At 38.7% G+C, this 22,446-nt stretch overlaps 1 protein-coding gene across 3 annotated transcripts in view; it reads left to right on the forward strand.

Annotated features, from left to right (window-relative positions):
- The window catches only part of LOC128686230 (BCAS3 microtubule associated cell migration factor-like), a 98,332-nt gene that overhangs the window by 70,609 nt on the left and 5,277 nt on the right, over positions 1-22,446 (forward strand). For 2 of the 3 annotated variants that reach the window (XM_070083246.1, XM_053773074.2), the window contains exons 11-16: positions 3,234-3,319; positions 8,907-9,104; positions 10,978-11,151; positions 12,176-12,410; positions 19,137-19,286; positions 22,020-22,103. In XM_070083246.1, coding sequence (XP_069939347.1) covers positions 3,234-3,319; positions 8,907-9,104; positions 10,978-11,151; positions 12,176-12,410; positions 19,137-19,286; positions 22,020-22,103 — 927 coding nt within the window. The remainder of the gene's footprint in view (positions 1-3,233; positions 3,320-8,906; positions 9,105-10,977; positions 11,152-12,175; positions 12,411-19,136; positions 19,287-22,019; positions 22,104-22,446) is intronic. The other variant, XM_070083247.1, reaches the window with a different exon arrangement.

The following is a 22,446-nucleotide window of genomic DNA, read 5'->3' on the forward strand; positions in this document are numbered from 1 at the left end:
GCATTAAGAAAAAAGATACAATTTAAAATTAAAAAAAAAAAAAAAAGAGGTAATAAAATGAGGTAAAAGAAGCAATAGGAGGAACTAATAAGTTGATTAGTGGAGGACTTGAGTAGGCTTCAAAAGGGGGTAGCTTGTTCCACAACTGCTGGAATCTAAAAATATATGCTAATTAGTTAACCCTTAACTCTTAAGTTCTGTCTCACATTACTTATTCGTGCTTGCAGAGTAAAGGGTAAGCTCCCACTTTTGGTTCCTCCTCTTAACTTTTGACCAACTAGTGTGATTGAGCCATGTCAGATTTATTATTTAACTCATTAAAGGAGTCTACTTCCATTATGTTATTGCTCATTTCATTGTATTTCTAAGTGAGTTATGGTGAAGAATGGCTTCCTTTTATCCGTCTGGCTCATTTGGATGTGTAATTTCCTACCATGCTTCATTGTTCTTGATGCAGTCTGGTAAAGAGTCTATTCTTACCCATACTGTCTATGCTTTGTAGTATTAGGGATGTCATGTTCATATTCCTTTTTGTACTTCACTTCTCCAGTGACTGAAGGAATAGTTCTTGCATTTTTTCCATATGGTTCAGCTCCCTCAGTCCAGACACTAGTTTGATGCACTCATTTGCATTCTTTACAGTTTTGCTTTTTTATTGTACCAGACAAGGGACTTCACACTTGCACTGCATATGCAAGAGGAAGTTGCAAGTATGGGTTAGAGTGCTTTGAATGAGTATCTAGGTTCCTGAATGTAACTTTTATGTTTGCATACCTAGCTTGTGCTGATGATGATGTTTTAAATGCTTCAGGAAAAAGGCTGTGATAGTGGTTATCCCAAGGTATTTTTCTTTTAACTATTGGAGCTTTCTCCCTCATCTCCAGATGTTACTTTGTTTTTGGCATCCTTTTCCAATGTACCGGCTTCTTAATTTCCTTTGCAGGAATTAAATTTAAGCAGCCATGTTTTCAACCATTCCTAAAGTCTCTCCAGGTCTTCTTGCAAGCTTCTTATATCCTCTTCAGTATATTTTGTCTTCATTAGTTTGGCACCATTATCAGACAAGGGTATGTAAGAATTAAATCGTGTAATCATTTAATTTATATTCACCAGGAATAATATGGGCCTGAACATTGATCTTTATGGAACTCCAGTAGTTACATTTTTCCGCTCTGAGGTTCATCTCTTGCAGTGACTGTTTTCTATTGTTCAAGCATTTCATTATTAAGGTTATTACCTTTCCTTTAATTCCATTTCATCATGTTGCAGTGCAATACCAGCATTGCTGGCTCTAGACTTAAACTTAGCATTTCTTTTTTTATCAGATTTTCTGGCAGCATATCTTTATTTCTTTTTTGCTCCATAAGCTGGGTAAAAGATGTAGTGTCATGTAAGAACTTGCATTTAATAACACTGCACAGGGGTATTACCAATAACAAGACAATTTTAACCCTTTGGGGGTTTCGGCCGTACTAGTACGGCTTACGCCCCAGGGTTTTTGACGTACTAGTACGTCTGAATTCTAGCACCCTCAAATCTAGTGAGAGAAAGCTGGTAGGCCTACATATGAAAGAATGGGTCTATGTGGTCAGTATGTGCAGTATAAAAAAAATCCTGCAGCACACAGTGCGTAATGAGAAAAAAAAACTTCGACTGTGTTTTAGGAATAAAACAGCGACTTTGCACTGTATTTTCGTATGGTATTTATTGTTGTATTCTAGTTTTCTTGTTCTCATTTTATAGAAGGGAAGACATATTACAGAAATTGAGATGATTTTGACTGGTTTTACAATGAAAAGTACCTTGAAATTGAGCTCAGAGTAGCAGAAATGTTCGATTTTTACCAAAGTTCAAAAGTAAACAAATCATGCCAAGCGTCCAATACACGTCAACTGGTGAGTCTAATATTCTTTCACAAGTGCACTGATATTATTTATACCATTTCTACACAAATACAGTAGTCTGCATAATAGTAAATCTTCTATTTTTTGTGAGAATAAAAATTCAAAGTGGAAAGCAAAAGAATGTAAGAGGGGCGTGGGGATGTGACTAATGAACAGAGGAAATGTTATTTTAGTGCCAGGAATGTCTTTCTTGTTTATTCTGGACCCTATTCGGAAATTGGCATCTTTTGAAATTTGTGTGAATTGGCAAAATTGCTAAATTCTGACCACTTTATTGGATAGTTGAAATCAGTAAATGGGTGGTTTCTTGTACTCATTCGATAGAAAAATGGAGTTCTAGCGAAATAGTTATGATTTTTGTCGACTAGTACATTGGAATTGGCCGAAAATAGGGCTCAAAGTGGGCAAAATCGCCGATGCGTAAACATCGTCGAGACCGCTAACTTCGCGAGAGCATAATTCCATAAGTTTTCTATCAAATTTCATACTTTTGGTGTCATTATGATCGGGAAAAGATTCTCTATCTTTTCATAAGAAAAAAATTTTTTTTTTTTTTTTTTTGAAATTTTGGGGACCCTGAGAACAAGTCTCTGAGAGGGCCTGGCAACCCCCAAAGGGTTAACATCACTTATTTCCCTTCATATATATCTACTTGATATTCACCAGTCTCTTAGCAAAGTTTATTATGGAACCAGTCAGAAAAATCTCATAAATTATGCATGGCAGCTGTAATAAATATATGTAGAGGGAAGTGCTCAATTTACAGGGGTCATACAGCACCTTGGGAATGGGAAGCAATCAGGTTTGATCCAAGGAAGTGAAGGACAGTTTAAATTCCTTGGATCAAGAACCCCCCTCACCAGCATCAAGGAACTTCCTTTGAGTTGTTAAAACTGAAATATTTGAAAAGAAGGGTGTTTATTATTATTTTTTTTTTTATGGCTTGTAGGTTGATTGCATTTCCAGTGACTATGCTCTTACTCCTTGTAGCTTACTCCAATGTTATCACATATGATACCAGACAGACAGGCTTTCCTTACATTGATCAAACCAATAGAGGCTTGAGAATCAGATTTGTGGGAAAGAAAAAAGTTAGTCAAATATGGACGAGAAAACTGTTTTTTTTTTTAAACATGAGTAAAAAATGATCTTCATATTTGCTAAAAACTCTGAAATTATTTACCCTCAACATTGCAGTTATAAAAGCAAAATAATCTAATTAGTTTTATGAATTATATTCCAAACTTTAAAAATTTTCCTGGACAGTACGTGTACTCACAAACTTGCACATATTACTGTGTTTTTGTTTTTATTTTGTTTTGTTTGAAGGTACCATGGGCACAGGTCCATCACCAAGTCGAAGTCCTCCTAACAGCAAGTCTCCAAGATCCCCAAGCGGTGATGATATAATTAAGGTTAGTGAGTGGGGAACCAGGGTTTTTAAGAATAGTTGAAACTAGTCAGGAAAAGATTTTTATTGTATTTCATGAAGAGCTAATCCTTTGTGGACTATTCCACTCAGAAAGGTGAAGGCTTGATCCCTTGTCTACTACATGCAGCCCAGTGTCTGCTTGTCATGCCATTGGCAGTAGAATACAGCCTCTCCTCATTTAGCAACATAATCATTTACTTACGACCCAGACTTATGATGGGCTCTCTTTCCAGTATGCATACCTAAATAATGTATATTAGAGCTGATATCTTCTATTCTGTTTATTACAATATACAGTACACTGCTGTATAAACATTTAAAAATATAGTAAAAATGTTATAAATGGTGCAAAGGTGACATTAAAACAATATCAAAGTTGGTTGACACAAACCCACTACCATTATAGTATGCTCCTCGCTTAGCAACTAATTTGTTTACTGATGTGATCTTAAGAATGGAACTCCGTCATTAAGTGAGGGGAGGCTGTACTTATTTTGTACACTACTGTTTTTTTTTTTTTTTTAAAACTTGTAGTTTTATTTTTTATACTGAAAGTAGTAAAAGAAAGGAGGGCAGATTTTCTTAGTCATCTTTAAATAATTTTGCAAATGACCTGATCATAATACAGATTGCCTTTTAATGGTTCTGAGGGTCACTACTCCAATGACAAAGTCTTGGACTAGGTTTCTGGTTGATATCCTGATCAGTTAGACTATGGGTGTTAGCAGCATGCAGTCCAGTGTGGGCACCATAGCCTTGTTGATTAGGAACTGCTTGGAGGAGCAGTTGATTAAGAACTGCTTAAAGATAGTTAGGGGTTTGCTGGTAGATTTCCCTTTAAGTTGATGGTAGATTGCTGACAAGTCTTACTTTACTTTTTACACTTGCTGTGTTACATTTTAATGTGCTTAATTCAGGAAAACTAGTAAACCACATATTTGACTGAGAGGTTGAAAAGTTCTGTGTTGGCAGTTTGATAGTAGGGCTGTATGTTGTGGTTTGGTGCATCAACATTGATGGTTGTGTGTGTGTGTGTGTGTGTGTGTGTGTGTGTGTGTGTGTGTGTATATGTGTGTGTGTGTGTATGTGTGTGTGTGTGTGTACTCACTCACCTAGTTGTACTCACCTAGTTGAGGTTGCGGGGGTCGAGTCCGAGCTCCTGGCCCCGCCCCTTCACTGATCGCTACTAGGTCACTCTCCCCGAGCCGTGAGCTTTATCATACCTCTGCTTAAAGCTATGTATGGATCCTGCCTCCACTACATCGCTTCCCAAACTATTCCACTTACTGACTACTCTGTGGCTGAAGAAATACTTCCTAACATCCCTGTGATTCATCTGTGTCTTCAGCTTCCAACTGTGTCCCCTTGTTACTGTGTCCAATCTCTGGAACATCCTGTCTTTGTCCACCTTGTCAATTCCCCTCAGTATTTTGTATGTCGTTACCATGTCCCCCCTATCTCTCCTGTCCTCCAGTGTCGTCAGGTTGATTTCCCTTAACCTCTCCTCGTAGGACATACCTCTTAGCTCTGGGACTAGTCTTGTTGCAAACCTTTGCACTTTCTCTAGTTTCTTTACGTGCTTGGCTAGGTGTGGGTTCCAAACTGGTGCCGCATACTCCAATATGGGCCTAACGTATACGGTGTACAGGGTCCTGAACGATTCCTTATTAAGATGTCGGAATGCTGTTCTGAGGTTTGCTAGGCGCCCATATGCTGCAGCAGTTATTTGGTTGATGTGCGCTTCAGGAGATGTGCCTGGTGTTATACTCACCCCAAGATCTTTTTCCTTGAGTGAGGTTTGTAGTCTCTGACCCCCTAGACTGTACTCCGTCTGCGGCCTTCTTTGCCCTTCCCCAATCTTCATGACTTTGCACTTGGTGGGATTGAACTCCAGGAGCCAATTGCTGGACCAGGTCTGCAGCCTGTCCAGATCCCTTTGTAGTTCTGCCTGGTCTTCGATCGAGTGTATTCTTCTCATCAACTTCACGTCATCTGCAAACAGGGACACCTCAGAGTCTATTCCTTCCGTCATGTCGTTCACAAATACCAGAAACAGCACTGGTCCTAGGACTGACCCCTGCGGGACCCCGCTGGTCACAGGTGCCCACTCTGACACCTCGCCACGTACCATGACTCGCTGCTGTCTTCCTGACAAGTATTCCCTGATCCATTGTAGTGCCTTCCCTGTTATCCCTGCTTGGTCCTCCAGTTTTTGCACCAATCTCTTGTGTGGAACTGTGTCAAACGCCTTCTTGCAGTCCAAGAAAATGCAATCCACCCACCCCTCTCTCTCTTGTCTTACTGCTGTCACCATGTCATAGAACTCCAGTAGGTTTGTGACACAGGATTTCCCGTCCCTGAAACCATGCTGGCTGCTGTTGATGAGATCATTCCTTTCTAGGTGTTCCACCACTCTTCTCCTGATAATCTTCTCCATGATTTTGCATACTATACATGTCAGTGACACTGGTCTGTAGTTTAATGCTTCATGTCTGTCTCCTTTTTTAAAGATTGGGACTACATTTGCTGTCTTCCATGCCTCAGGCAATCTCCCTGTTTCGATAGATGTATTGAATATTGTTGTTAGGGGTACACATAGTGCCTCTGCTCCCTCTCTCAATACCCATGGGGAGATGTTATCTGGCCCCATTGCCTTTGAGTGTGTGTGTGTGTGTGTGTGTGTGTGTGTGTGTGTGTGTGTGTGTGTGTATGCGTGTGTGTATGCGTGTGTGTGTACTCACCTAATTGTACTCACCTAATTGTGGTTGCAGGGGTCGAGACTCAGCTCCTGGCCCCACCTCTTCACTGATCGCTACTGGATCCTCTCTCTCTCTGCTTCCTGAGCTTTGTCATACCTCTTCTTAAAACTATGTATGGTTCCTGCCTCCACTACTTCACTTGCTAGGCTATTCCACTTGCTGACAACTCTATGACTGAAGAAATACTTCCTAACGTCCCTGTGACTCGTCTGAGTCTTCAGCTTCCAGTTGTGACCCCTTGTCCCTGTGTCCCCTCTCTGGAACATCCTATCTCTGTCCACCTTGTCTATTCCCCGCAGTATCTTGTATGTCCTTATCATGTCTCCCCTGACCCTTCTGTCCTCCAGTGTCGTCAGTCCGATTTCCCTTAACCTTTCCTCGTACGACATTCCCTTGAGCTCTGGGACTAGCCTTGTTGCAAACCTTTGTACTTTCTCTAACTTCTTGACGTGCTTGACCAGGTGTGGGTTCCAGACTGGTGCTGCATACTCCAGTATGGGCCTAACATATACAGTGTACAGTGTCTTGAACGATTCCTTATTAAGGTATCGGAACGCTATTCTCAGGTTTGCCAGGCACCCGTATGCTGCAGCGGTTATTTGGTTGATGTGTGCCTCCGGTGATGTGCTCAGTGTATGGTCACCCCAAGGTCTTTCTCCCTGAGTGAGGTCTGTAGTCTTTGTCCACCTAGCCTATACTCTGTCTGCGGTCTTCTTTGCCCCTCCCCAATCTTCATGACTTTGCATTTGGCTGGATTGAATTCGAGAAGCCAGTTGCTGGACCACATGTCCAGCCTGTCCAGGTCTCTTTGCAGTCCTGCCTCATCCTCGTCCGATTTAATTCTTCTCATCAACTTCACGTCATCTGCGAACAGGGACACTTCAGAGTCTATTCCTTCCATCATGTCGTTCACATATATCAAAAATAGCACTGGTCCTAGAACTGACCCCTGTGGGACCCCGCTCGTAACAGGCGCCCACTGTGATACCTCTTCACGTACCATGACTCGTTGCTGCCTCCCTGTCAGGTATTCCCTTATCCATTGCAATGCCCTCCCTTTTACGTGCGCCTGATCCTCCAGCTTCTGCACTAATCTCTTGTGGGAAACTGTGTCAAAGGCCTTCCTGCAGTCTAGGAAAACGCAATCTACCCACCCCTCTCTCTCGTGTCTTACTTCTGTTACCTTGTCATAAAACTCCAGGAGGTTTGTGATACAAGATTTGCCTTCCATGAACCCATGCTGGTTTTCATTTATAATCTTGTTCCTTTCCAGGTGTTCGACCACTCTCCTCCTGATAATCTTCTGCATGACTTTGCACACAATACATGTCAGAGACACAGGTCTGTAGTTTAGTGCCTCGTTTCTGTTTCCTTTCTTAAATATGGGGACTACATTAGCTGTCTTCCATTTCTCAGGTAGTTTCCCAGTTTCAAGGGATGTGTTGAAGATTGTGGTTAGAGGCACGCACAGCATCTCTGCTCCTTCTCTAAGGACCCATGGGGAGATGTTGTCCAGTCCCATTGCCTTTGAGGTGTCAAGGTCACTTAAGAGCTTCTTCACCTCCTCCTCAGTTGTTCGTATGTCATCCAACACTTGTTGGTATATTCCCTCTTGATGTTCCCTTCTGTGCTGTCTTCCCACAACCCTTCCTGTCTCTACTGTAAAAACTTCCTTAAATCTCCTGTTCAGCTCCTCACATACCTCCTGATCATTTCTTGTGAGTTCTCCACCTTCTGTCCTTAATCTGATCACCTGGTCTTTGACTGTTGTCTTCCTCCTGATGTGGCTATACAACAGTTTCGGGTCAGTCTTGATTCTCGATGCTATGTCATTTTCATACTGTCGCTGGGCCTCCCTCCTTACCTGTGCGTACTCATTCCTGGCTCTGCGACTGATCTCCCTATTTTCGTGTGTTCTCTGCCTTCTGTACTTTTTCCATTCTCTATTGCACTTTGTTTTTGCCTCTTTACACCGTCGGGTAAACCAGGGGCTCATTCTGGTCTTCCCGTTGTAACTGTTGCCCTTGGGAATAAACCTTTCCACTGCCTCCTTGCATTTTGTTGTTACATATTCCATCATTTCATTTACTGGCTTCCCTGCCAGTTCTCTGTCCCACTGGACCTCCCGCAGGAAGTTCTTCAACCCTATGTAGTCCCCTCTTTTATAGTCAGGCTTTTCCCATTCAACTCTTGTTATTCTCTCCACTTGCAGCTCTACTATGTATTCAAAGCACAGAACCACGTGGTCGCTAGCTCCTAGGGGACTCTCATACTTGATGTCCTCAATATCTGAGCTGCCCAGGGTGAACACAAGGTCCAATCTTGCTGGTTCATCCTCCCCTCTCACTCTGGTAGTGTCCTTAACATGTTGGTGCATGAGGTTTTCCAGCACACGCGTGTGTGTGTGTGTGTGTGTGTGTGTGTGTGTGTGTGTGTGTGTGTGTGTGTGTGTGTGTGTGTGTGTGTGTGTGTGTATGTGTGGGGTGTGTGTGTGTGTGTGGGTGTGTGTGTGTATGTGTACTCACCTAGTTGAGGTTGCGGGGGTCGAGTCCGAGCTCCTGGCCCCGTGTGTGTGTGTGTGTGTGTCTAGGAAATCTAAGTAATGATTGAGTGATGATGAAGAAACTTTGGGTTTCCCATTTTGAAGGTGGGAGGCGGAGATATGCCTGATAAATTGAAATAAAAATTTAATTAGTGAGTCTTGGAGTCGTAAGTAGCAAATTGGGCATATAAGCTATATAAGGTAATTAGGAGCCTGAACTGTGCTTAATTATGAATCTCAACATTTCTAGTTTCTTACATGTCTGGTAGGTTTCTTCTGTATTTGGAAGTCCCCGTGGCTGGCTTGCTGGATCACCAACCGTACCTCGTGACAAACAAAGGCGAACAATGGATTCGCTTTTTGTAATGGCATATCATGGTAACCTCTTGGAATATCATCTTGAGCCTCATCCTGCTGCTGGTATACCCCAAGACAAGGTGACAGAAGACTCTCCTATTGAATTAGAGGTAAAAAAAATTTTTTTGCCTGGGTTGTGCATGAGATTATTTTTCAAAATTTTTCAGAATTTAAATAAGGGCTTCTGCATATTGGTTTTTTATATTTATCATTTAAAAAAATGGCAGCTTCAATTATGTATAAATTCCTGTTGTATAAACTCCTTGTTATGGTATTATGTGTCATCTCCTGCAGTACATATGCAGTACTTTGTTTTGGCAGTATGTATCATTAACCCTTTCAGGGTCGAGAGGCTCTCTCCTAAACTTGTTCTCAGGGTCGAAAATTTTTCAGAAAAAAAAAAATTATTTTTTTCTTATGAAATGATAGAGAATCTTTTCCCGATCATAATGACACCAAAAGTATGAAATTTGATGGAAAACTTATGGATGTTTACGCAATGGCGATTTTGTCCCCTTTGAACTCTATTTTCAGCCAATTTCTGTGTAATAGTCGACAAAAATCATATTTATTTCACTAGAACTCCATTTTTTCTATCTAATGAGTACAAGAAACCACCCATTTACCAATTTCAATTATCTAATAAAGTGGTTAGAATTTGGCAATTTTGCCAATTTCACACAAATTTCAGAAGATGCCAATTTCCAAATAGGGTCCAGAATAAACAAGACAGACATTCCTGGCACTAAAATAACAAGTTCTCTGTTTGTTAGTCACGTCCCTAGGCCCCTCTTATATTTCTTTTGCTTTCCACTTTGAATTTTTATTCTTACAAAAAATAAAAGATTTACTGTTATGCAGACTACTGCATTAGTATAGAAATGGTATAAATAATATCAGCGCACTTGTGAAAGAATATTAGACTCACCAGTTGATGTGTATTGGATGCTTGGCATGATTTGTTTACTTTTGAACTTTTGGCAAAAATCAAACATTTCTGCTACTTTGAGCTCAATTTCAAGGTACTTTTCATTGTGAAACCAATCAAAATCATCTCAATTTCTGTAATATGTCTTCCATTCTATAAAATGAGACGAAGAAAACTAGAATACAACCATAAATTCCATACGAAAATACACTGCAAAGTCTCTGTTTTAATCCAAAAACACAGGCAAAGTTTTTTTTTCTCATTATGCACTGTGTGCTGCAGGATTTTTTTTATACTGCGCACACTGACCACATAGACCCATTCTTTCATATGTAGGCCTACCAGCTTTCTCTCGCTAGATTTGAAGGCGCTAGAATTTAGGCGTTCTAGTACGTCAATAACCCTGGTGCATAAGCCGTACTAGTACGCCGAAAACCCTGAAAGGGTTAACCACCGCAATGTTTATCATGTGGTAGCAGGTTTTTCTGAAATTTTTATGGAAAATTGGAAAGTGCTGAAGTGTAATGCACAACCAAAGTGACAGTTTATACTAAGGCCATCAGACAAATGTACCTAAGAGGGGCCATTTTATAGTGAAAGGAAATACGTACTTTATATTTTAAGCACTAAAAATATAAATAAACATACTTGTAATTGAGCTGTAAATAAGTGGAACAAACTGCCAAGTGGCATCATTGAAGCTAATGTCTAGGGTAGCATGAAAAATGGGTTAGAAAAATATGAGTGGAAATAGTTTGGTGTGAGCAGGGCCTACCTAGCATAGGCCAGAAGTCATAAAACAATGCTCCTCTATTCTTACATTCTTATACCTGCAAAACACATGTTAAAAATCACAAGAAAAACTATAGTAATTTATATAAACATAACATCCATCCTCCTAAATTTCATTTACCTTTGGAAAGTGTTAATAGGTTCTTGATGTTATGTTTTGCTTTGTTTTTACAAAGATTGTTTCCACATTGCAATAGATAATAGCTATAACTATTCTATGTTGTATTGCTCTAAGCAAGTGATAAAACATTGATATACCTCAGGTTCATGCGAGTGCTCAGTGGGCATTGGTTAGGGAATCCACTAGTGTTGAACTGAGACCACCATTAGACATGAAATCTCCGCTTTTGGCTCCCCTGTCTCCTACTCGGCCACGTTCGCTCTCACCAGCTCATTCCTTTGACCATGATGACCCAGAGGAACGATGGATGGCCCAGGTAAATATTTCTTGTTTTAGATTTTTGTCTTGTGCCTATGGTAATTACACATGATAAATGGCATGTGGCTGGAGAAAATTCTCTCTTTCCTAAGAAATAAAAAAGAACATGCCTGTTGTTATGCAGCTTCTTCATAGTTATGTTGCTGTATTTTGAACTTGGATTCATTATACTTTTACTTTTCATTTGAGTATTTATTTACTCATGCTATAACTGCAAAATGCATTAATTGTAACCTTCAGGCTTTCTGAATAATCTTGAAAATCATCAACTGTTGTTGTAGGCAGTTCATTCAGTTTTTTAAGGGAATATGAAGTTGAATATAATTAGGGAAAATGAATTTATACCTTTGTACACTGTGTTGAAGTACACTTCTTGGAACCTTGTAATTCCGATGTTTCATTCCTTATAGTGACTGTTTTCTATTGTTCAACTACAGTGGACCCCCGGTTAACGAACTTTTTTCATTCCAGTAGTATGTTCAGGTGCCAGTACTGACCGAATTTTTTCCCATAAGGAATATTGTGAAGTAGATTAGTCAATTTCAGACCCCCAAACATACACGTACAAACGCACTTACATAAATACACTTACATAATTGGTCGCATTTGGAGGTGATCGTTATGCGGGGGTCCACTGTACTGTATTTCCTTTTTCATTTTAATACCTTTTTTCTTGGCTTGCTTCTCCAGTTTACTAAGTAGCCTTCTGTGTGGCCTAACCCCTTTCTTCTCATTCTTTGGTCAAGTCATAAGCTTGCAGCTTTTACATTTAATTTTTTATCTAAGTATTGGAATTTACATATTTTGTTGATTGTGCATAAAATTAATTTAGTACAAACTAGAGATCCACTGTTAACTACATATTTTTATATATATATTTTTGTGTATATTTAAGAAAATTTTTTGTCTTACCATGTGTTTATTAACATCTTTAGTAAAGAACACAAGAATTTATTTGTTAAGAGAAGTTAACAGAATAATATTTCAATCTATTACTGCAGTCTGACAGTCATTTTATCCAGGTGGAGATTCACACACACGCAGGGCCACATCGGCGGCTATGGATGGGTCCACAGTTCACATTCAAGTCAATTCCTGGTGTGGGGTCAGGTTATGGTGGAGGCAGTGGCCAGGGAGGTTACGAGGGAACCCCCATCTCCAGCTCTTCGATGGACCGACCTCCCAGGTCCTCACCTGTTAATATGCCTGGTGCTGGGGGTGCAAATGTTCCAGTGTTGATTGAAGCTGGTTCACTTAGTGAGTAATTTGATGATGCAGTTTAAAAATAATAAGAAGGATAACATTTCACATGACATTAATAAAGCTGCTCAGTTTTCTTAAACTGCATTTTCTCTTCTTTTTTTTCCTTCCTTCCTTTATTTATTTACAAACTACCTGACTAAATGTATATTGTATTGTTGAAAATCTCATATCTTTTACTTAGGTTTTTGTGTGTTAAGTTCATTTGAAAGAGTTTGTTTTGTAATCTCTGTTCATTTTTTTTTTCAACAAGTCGGCAGGGTGACCTAAAAAAGAAAGAAACTCCCCAAAAAGAAAATACTTTCATCATCATTCAACACTTTCACCTCAATCACACATAATCACTGTTTTTGCAGGGGTGCTCAGAATACAACAGTTTAGAAGCATATACATATAAAGATACACAACATATCCCTCCAAACTGCCAATATCCCAAACCCCTCCTTTAAAGTGCAGGCATTGTACTTCCCATTTCCAGGACTCAAGTCTAGCTATATAAAAATAACTGGTTTCATAGATAAATTAATTACAAATATAGTCATCTTGGGGTTTCAGAATTAGTTTAATTGCATAGATTCATTAATAACACTGCATAATTGAAGTGATCGGTGGAATGATGAGGTAAAGGGTGCAGTAAAAGAGAAAAAGGTAGCTTATGAGAGGTTTTTTACAAAGCAGAAGTGATATATGAAGGACCGAGTATATGGAGAATATAAGAAAGGTGAAGAGTAGTAAGAGAGTGCAAAAGGAGAGCAAATGATAGAGTGGGAGAGGCACTGTCAAGAAATTTTGCTGAAAATAAGAAAAAATTTTGAAGTGAGATAAACACATTAAGAAAGCCTAGGGAACGAATGGATTTGTCAGTTAAAAACAGAGCAGGGGAGTTAGTAGATGAGGAGCTGGAGGTATTGGGTAGAGAGCGGGAATATTTTGAGGAACTTTTAAATTTCGATGAAGAAAGGGAGGCAGTAATTTCATGCACTAGCGAGGGAGGTATAACATCTTTTAGAGATGAAGAAGAGCAGGATGTGAGTGTGGGGAAGGTGCATGAGGCATTACGGAGAATGAAAGGGGGTAAAGCAGCTGGAGCTGTTGGTATCATGGTAGAAATGATAAAAGCAGAGGGAGATATAGTGTTGGAGTGGTTGGAGGGCTGAGGAGGGGTTATTGAGATGGTTTGGAATGTAGAGAGGATGGAATGAAATAGAATGACTTTGAGAGTATACAAATTGTAGTTGAGGGAAGGCGAATTAGGGGTCGACCTCGGAAAAGTTGGGGGGAGGGAGTAAAGAGGGTTTTGTGTGCAAGGGCCTTGGGCTTCCAGTAAGCGTGCATGAGCATGTTAGACAGGAGCAAATGGAGACTGATGGTTTTTAGAGCTTGAAGTGCTGTTGGAGTGTAAGCAAGGTAACATTTATGAAGGGATTCAGGGAAACCGGCAGGCCAGACTTGAGTCCCGGAGATGGGAAGTACAGTGTCTGCATTCTGAAGGAGGGGTGTTAATGTTCCAGTTTTATAACTGTAGTGTAAACATGCATCTGGCAAGACAGTGATGGAGTGAATGATGAAAGTTTTTCTTTTTCAGGCACCCTGCCTTGGTGGGAAGTGTCCGATGTGTTAATAATAATAATAATAATAATAATAATAATAATAATAATAATAATAATAAAAATAATAATAAAAAATGTATGAAAGAGGGGAAGGTACCTAGGGATTGGCAGAGAGGGTGTATAGTTCCTTTATATAAAGGGAAGGGGGACAAAAGAGATTGTAAAATTTATAGGGGAATAAGTTTACTTAGTTTAAGGTAGTAGGTTGGTAGACAGCAACTGCCCAGGGAGGTACTACCGTCCTGCCAAATGAGTGTAAAACGGAACCCTGTAGGATGGTAGGATTGCTGGTGTCTTTTTTCTGTCTCTTAAACATGCAAAATTTCAGGTATGTCTTGCTACTTCTACTTACACTTAGGTCACACTACACATACATGTACAAGCATATATATACACACACCTCTGGGTTTTCTTCTATTTTTCTTTCTAGTTCTTGTTCTTGTTTATTTTCTTTTATCTCCATGGGGAAGTGGAAGAGAATTCTTCCTCCGTAAGCCATGTGTGTTGTAAGAGGCGACTAAAATGCCAGGAACAAGGGCCTAGTAACCCCTTCTCCTGCATAAATTACTAAATTTAAAAAGAGAAACTTACGTTTTTCTTTTTGGGCCACCCTGCCGTGGTGGGATACGGCCGGTGTGTTGAAAGAAAGAAAGAAGTTTACTTAGTATACCAGGTAAAATGTATGGTAGAGTTATTATTGAAAGAATTAGAGATAAGACAGAGAGCAGGATTGCAGATGAGCAAGGAGGCTTTAGAATGGGTACGGGATGTGTAGATCAAGTGTTTACATTGAAGCATGTATGTGAGCAGTATGTATTTAGATAAAGGTAGGGAAGTTTTCATTGCATTTGTGGATTTAGAAAAGGCATATGATAGAGTGGATAGGGGAGCAATGTGGCAGATGTTGCAAATGTGTGGAATAGGTAGTAAGTTACTAAATACAGTAAATAGCTTTTATGAGGATAGTGAGGCTCAGGTTAGGGTGCGTAGGAAAGAAGGAGATTACTTCCCAGTAAAAGTAGGTCTTAGACAGGGAGGTGTAATGTCACCATGGTTGTTTAACATATTTAAAGATGGGGTTGTAAAAGAAGTACAGTGGAACTTCGGTTTTTGTATGCCCTAGTTTGTATGTAAAACTGTAGTTATTCTCTATAAAATGTATTTTTTGTTAATATTTTTGGGTGTCTTGAATGGATTAATTGGATTTACATTATTTCTTATGGGAAATACTGCTTCAGTTTTCGTACGATTCGGTTTATTGTCAGAGTTTTTCGAACTGATTAATCATGAAAACTGAAGTGCCACTGTAAATGCTAGGGTGTTGGGGAGAGGGGCGGGATTAAATTATGGGAAATAAAATAAAAAATGGGAGTTGACACAGTTGCTTTTTGCTGATGATACTGTGCTTTTGGGAGATTCTAAAGAAAAGTTGCAAAGGTTAGTGGACGAGTTTGGGAGGGTGTGTAAAGGCAGAAAGTTGAAAGTGAACATACATAAGAGTAAGGTGATGAGGGTATCAAACGATTTAGATAAAAGAAAACCTGGAGAACACTTTCCAGGGAGGGAGTGTGGAAGAAGTGAATGTTTTCATATATTTGGGACTTGACTTGTCAGTGGATCAGTTTATGAAGGATGAGGTTAACCATAGAATTGATGAAGTTAAAAAGGTGAGTGGTGCATTGAGGTATCTGTGGAGATGAAAAACGTTATCCATGGAGGCAGAGAAGGTAATGTACAAGAGTATAGTGGTACCAGCACTCTTATATGGGTGCGAAGCATGGGTTGTAAATGCTGCAGCGAGGAGGTGGCTGGAGGCAGTGGAGATGTCCTCTCTAAGAGCAATGTGTGGTGCAAATATTATGCAGAGAATTTGTAGTGTGGAAATTAGGGGATGTGGAGTTACTAAAAGTATGAGTCAGAGGGCTGAAGAGGGGTTGTTGAGATGGTTTGGTCATTTAAAGAGAATGGAACAAAGTAGAATGACTTGGAGAGCGTATAAATCTGTAATGAAAGGAAGGCGGGGTAGGAGTCTTCCTCGAAAACGTGGGAGGGAGGGGGGTAAAGGAGGTTTTATGGGCAAGGGACTTGGACTATCAGCAACCGTGTGTAAGCATGTTAGATAATAGTGAATGGAGACTAATGGTTTTTGGGACCTGATGTTGGAGTGTGAGCATGGTAATATTTTGTGAAGAGATTCAGGAAACCGGTTAGCTGGATTTGAGTCATGGAAATGGGAAGTACAGTGCCTGCACTATAAAGGAGGGGTTTGGGATATTGGCAGTTTGTCGTATCTAAGCGCCTCTGCAAAGACATTGATTATGTATGAGTGATGGTGAAAGTATTGAATGGTAAATGTTTTTTTTTTTTCCCTTTCTTTTTGGGTTTTTCTTTCTTTTGGGGTCACCCTCCATTGGTGGGAAATGGCTGATGTGTTAAAAAAAAAAAAAAACTGAACTCAAATCTTTAATACATTGACTAATCTCTCTCATACTTTTTTTTTTTGTGAATGATCAGTACATTGAATAGTCTTCATTATATTACAGTCACCCTTCATCCTTAACTACTTACATAGGGATCAGACAGAAGGTTTGTTAAGAAAAAAATTATGTTTAGAGACTCTCTGAACTTTGTTTCCTTTCTAATTCCTTATTTTTAGGGATGGGGTAGGGGAATGAAATTCATAACTATGCACTATACTTGAAAGAAGTTGACTTGCCTGTCTCTCCCGTTCCCTCCCTCACTTTCCCCATACTCTTTTTTTTTTTCTTCTTCTCTGCCATCCTCCATGTCTCCTAGTTGAATATTGCTCCCAGCTGAGAGATGAGCACTGACAGTAATATGCCTTAGTAATGTCTTTTCTTTGCAATTACTTATGAAAGATAGTTGTAGATGTGCTTAATGTACTAAGAGCTGCTACTGAGGCCATAAGACAGCCGAGTCAAAGAGGCATTGAGAGAAACGCCTCATGGTGCGATTGTCGGCTGCAGCCTCAGTTCAAATGTTTGAACACTTCCTATACAATACAACCTTGGAATCTAGTAATTTTATGTTGACAAGGTATCCAGAGATTGATAAGTACCCTATCAGTTTCTTACATTATTGTACTGAATTTGAACTGGGTTCAATCTTGTTGAGTGATGACTACAACAGTTTGTTTCACTGTCTGCAGTGTATTGTTAAATCTGTATTTTCCTTGATCCTTTGTAAATCTGAAATTATCCAACTTAAATACATTATTGTGAGTTTTCTTGGCTAGCTGTCCTCTGTATCCTATTTAGTTTTCCTTTATTTATGTCTGTTTCTTATTTATATATCTTAGCTATATTTCCCATCATTCTTTGTTTTTTCAAGAGAGTAGATTCAGGGCTCTCAATCTCTTCGTATGAAAAGTTCCTCATCTTCTTTCAACAGACCGGCAGTATCCCACTGAGGCAGGGTGGCCCAAAACGAAAAACAAAAGTTTCTCTCTTTAAATTCAGTAATATACAGTGGACCCCCGACATTCGATGCCATCAACATTTGATAAATCCGACATTTGATGCATTTTAATGCAAAAATTTTGCCTCAACATTCGATGGAAAACCCGACATTCGATACGATTCGTACGAGACGTGTCCACGTGTGGCCTGAACTGCCCTGTGTGTGCCAGTGTGCGCGCATCTAAGGACTAAGGATACAGTCGGTACATTCCATATTATCACTGTTTTTGGTGCTTGTTTCTGCAAAATAAGTCACCATGGGCCCCAAGAAAGCTTCTAGTGCCAACCCTCTGGTAAAAAGGGTGAGAATTAGTATGGAAATTAAGAAAGATTTTGAAGGGTTTGGGGCTAACCCTGAGAAGCCTATGCCAGTTGTGAACTCCATTGTGCCTACTTCAAAAATTAAGGAAATGTGTGCAAAGTGGGTTGAAGTGTAAACCTTTATGGATGAAAATCACCCTAACACAGCTATTGCAAGCTGTGCTGGTGACTATTACAATGACAATGTTATGGCCCATTTTAGACAAATCTTAAAGGAACGGCAACAGAGGTCCAGTGACTCTCAAGCTGGTCCTAGTGGCATTAAAAGAAGGGAAGTAACCCCGGAAAAGGACTTGCTACCTCAAGTCCTAATGGAAGGGGATTCCCCTTCTAAACAGTAACAACTTCGACACTCTCCCCTCCTCCCATCCCATCAGTCATCACCAGATCTTCATTAAAGGCAAGTGTATTCTATTGTTATTATTCTATTGTTATTGTTGTTACTGTAATTATTCTATTGCATTAAACTTAATATTTCATGTGGTAAAATTTTTGTTTTCATACTTTTGGGTGTCTTGCACGGATTAATTTGATTTCCATTATTTCTTATGGGGAAAATTAATTTGACTTTCGATATTTTCGACATTCGATAGCTCTCAGGAACGGATTAGTATCGAATGTCAAGGGTCCACTGTATACAGGAGAAGAGGTTACTAGCCCTTCGCTCCCAGCATTTTAGTCACCTTTTATGACACACACAGCTTCTGGAGGAAGAATTCTGTTCCAGTACCCCATGGAGAAAAAGTTCCTCATACGGTAGAATTATTTTGTTGTTGTTGTTGTTGTTTTCTTTATGTTTACTAATGTATTGATCTTCATTCTGTAGTATGAAGACCAGAACTGCACATCATAATTCAAATGAGGCCTTACTGTTGATGTGGAACACTTTAGAATATCCTATGAACTCCAGTTACTTATACTTCTCAGTATACATCCAAGCAGTCTGTTAACCTTATTATGGATGTTCAGGCACTGCCTTTTGGGCTTTAGATCTTGCTTACCATAAGTCTCAAGCCCCTTATCACATTCTGTATTGGTTATTTTCATTCCCGAGGAGTAGAACTTTGCACCTATCCACATTGAACTTCTGCTGTCTTTCTGAACACAACATCAGCTGGTTAAAATTATTCCAAAGATCAGTGGTATTCCTCGGAATTTATTTGTTAGCGTATATTTGTATCATCAGTGAAGTTACTTTTGTCACTTTTTATTCCTTCAAGGTCATTAATGTAAATTATGGATAAAGGGGGCCTAAAGCTGATTCTTGTTGACCAACATTTTTGCTAATTGTCTTGCTGTGTTTTACCTTCTAGCTGGTAGTCATGATCAGTCACCAAGACTCATGGAAAGATATAGTGGGGATTCTGACAGCTTTGATCCCGAGACCATGATGATGCAGCTAAGACATGACCTCGCAGATGCTATGATGGACACCCAGCATTCAGTTCATCGTGGTGATACTGGTGAGTGTTTCTCTTATTTTTATTTTAAATGTGGCTGTATGACTGCTGTGTAAATGTTGAAAACTTGAGGAACATGGGTTTGCTAATTGGATAAATGTAGATGTATGATGACAGAGTGCTGCATTTTAACATACAGTATTGTACTATGACATACAATACTGTACTTATATGCATCACTCTATGATGAATAGTGGTGTATTCTAAACAAGTGGCCAGAATTTAGCAGCACAGCAAATATTTGCAGTGGCAATAGCAGAGTTAGGCTTATATCTGTAGAGTATGTGTAAGATTTTTCGTTGTTGTAATGGGTTGCCAAACATGAAGCTACTGTATATTATTTTGTTCCCATGTTCATTCGAATGTCATTATGGTTGATTGTGTTTAAAGTTCCAGAAAAACTTCATTTATTGGGAACACCTACAAGCATGATTTGTAATTATATTTAAGATTAATTAGAATGCACATATACAAATGAAGAATTGATGATAAAGTGCCATAAATGGTTAGTTTATATATTGTATGATTTCTGGTTTGATGTGAAATATTTTTTGATGTAAACTTAACTCTACCTTTAGTAGTTGTGCATGAATTTTTCCTTCCTTACGTCAGATTTGGGTGTAGTCATGTTCCATATCATTAGGTTACCCAGAAAGCTATAGTTAAACATGTTGTTCTTAAAGAAATAAAAAGAATATAGAAAAATCTTTTTGTGCAAGCACATCTCTAGGTAAACAGTGCATACCCTCATATGCCTTAGTTGCTACAAAACTGAATAGAAAAAATATGAATTTATGGTTGCTTTGTTGTCAGTTTCTTGACTGAGTGTTTAAATTTAAGTTGAAGATGAGTGCTCATATTTACTTAGTTTCAAATACTATGTAAACTGTGCAGGAAAAATTAAGTTTATTAGTTGTGGACTCCCATCGCAGCATTTATTGCATTCACCAGATGAATTAAAGTTTTGCACCTAGACATCCCATGAAAATGTTAGTGGACCTCACAAATAATGACTGAGAATTTAAAAAAAATTAGCTTAGGATGAGAAAGTATTTACCAAAGGTAAAAACAGATTTTGTGTACTGGAAATGTACGTCTCAACTTCTGACTGAGAATATATAAAGCATTTAGGCTTCTTTTAACTAATAGGAGAAAAGTATGTCTTTAATGGTTTGTTGTATAATTTTGCAAGATAAGACAACCTTGTTTTTTTTTTTTTTTTAAGTTTAACACATCAGCTGTTTCCAGTCGAGGCAGGGAGACTCAGAAGGAAAAATTCAATAACTTATTCTCTTACCTATCTCTCTAAAAGTGCACAGATATAGTTTAAATGATCCTCCAAACCACAATATACCCACCCATCCTTCAGTGTACAGGCACTGTATTCAACCTTCCAGTTCTGGAACTAGGTCTGACTAATAACCTTGCTATTATGATAAATTCATGTAAAAATGGTTCTTTATGAATGGGGTTTCTTGATTCTGGCTTTGTTGGTTTAATACAGGACAATACAATCCAGTTTTATTTCTTTATGCAGTACAAATAATGTAGTTTATATGTAATAAAACATTGGTAGACACAAAAAGAGCCACTAATTATGCAATGCATTTTGGGCAACTAATCATAAGGATGCATTCTTGTACATTTACTGTGAACTCACTCTCCTCTCAAATGAGCAGATTATTTACCATGAATTATTTTTCTATTTATAATTTACTTGATAAAATAATCACCTGTGCATGCATGTTTGAGAAAGTGACTCATATTGTGTGAATTATTATTACATTCATAGGGGAGCACTAAACTCTTATGGGTCATACTGTGCCAGGGGGAGGAATGGAAGGTATTAAGACTCAATTCAAGGACTTGGAGTACAGGTCCATTTCCTTAAATCAAGAGCCCCTCACCAGCATCAAGGAACCTCCCTAGAGGGGACTTTGTGTGAATCACTATATTTGTGGGGGTGCAAGGACTGGTGAAGGCTGGATGATCCTCCAGCTAATTGTGGGACACGCACACTACTATATTTTATTTGCAAATTTGTACACAGCGACAGTGACTTAACCTGCTTGTTACTGTAAAATAAATAAATTTATTAAAAATAAAATAATGATTATCAGGAAGTACAGTATCTTAATTTGTCTTGCATTGGCATTTTACTTCATTTTGTGTGTGTATCAAGAGTAGATTGGTAAAATAATGATACAGCATTAAATATGGAAAATATTTGTAGACCATGGGTGTATGCATAGGCTGATAAAAATGATCAATTACCATATTTGATTGGTCAGTAATATGCATTTTCAGTCTTATAATGTTATCAAATTTAAACAAATTTGTAATATTGTGAAATATTTTAAATGTGAAAATATCACATGGAATACATTTGATATTAAAAGAAGAAAAACTTATACTGCATTTCTTTCACTACTATTTAGCTAAATTTGTTTACACTAGATACATAATAATGAATATAATGCATCCATATCGTCTTTATTTTTATTATTTTTTGTGTCTTCGTGCATGTACTTTTAATAACATGTTTTAACTAGAATTACCATGTATTATTTTAAAATAAGATTTCCTAGTTTCCAGCAAATGCATAATAGTAAATATTGTGTATCTAGACTAGAATTATTATTGTTCTATGTGCGAAGATGCATGTGCTGTCGATGGCATATATTTTAAGTAGACTTATAGGTGGCTCATGCAAAAAACTTTTTTTGTTATCTTTAGGTGACAAGGGCATGCTCCCATTATATCGTCGACTCTGCTCACTTCAGAGCCTCGGTCCACAACTGTTAGGCACCATTGTACTTGGTATGTGTGTTTTGTGTATGATGTGTGCAGGATGATTCATGCATGACTATAATGTATAGTCTAACCATTTTTTTGGGTTGGTGTGATATGGTTGTGATGTGTGTCCAGTGTAGTTTGTATGAATCTAACAAACTAGAAGCATTGGGCTTAATAGGTTGTGTATATACCCTTGTACTAGTTGCTCTTGACTATGATGTGTGCAGCTTACATATAATATTTGCTCATTGCATGAGGAGGAGGAGCAGGAGAAGGCAAAGAAACAGGAAGTGTTTTAAGCCATCACTCGACCACCTAATTCATGAACCTAACTCCTTTTATTATTTATTCACTACACTATATTTCT

This window comes from Cherax quadricarinatus, chromosome 9, assembly GCF_038502225.1.
Source record: "Cherax quadricarinatus isolate ZL_2023a chromosome 9, ASM3850222v1, whole genome shotgun sequence".
NCBI classification, from domain to species: domain Eukaryota; kingdom Metazoa; phylum Arthropoda; class Malacostraca; order Decapoda; family Parastacidae; genus Cherax; species Cherax quadricarinatus.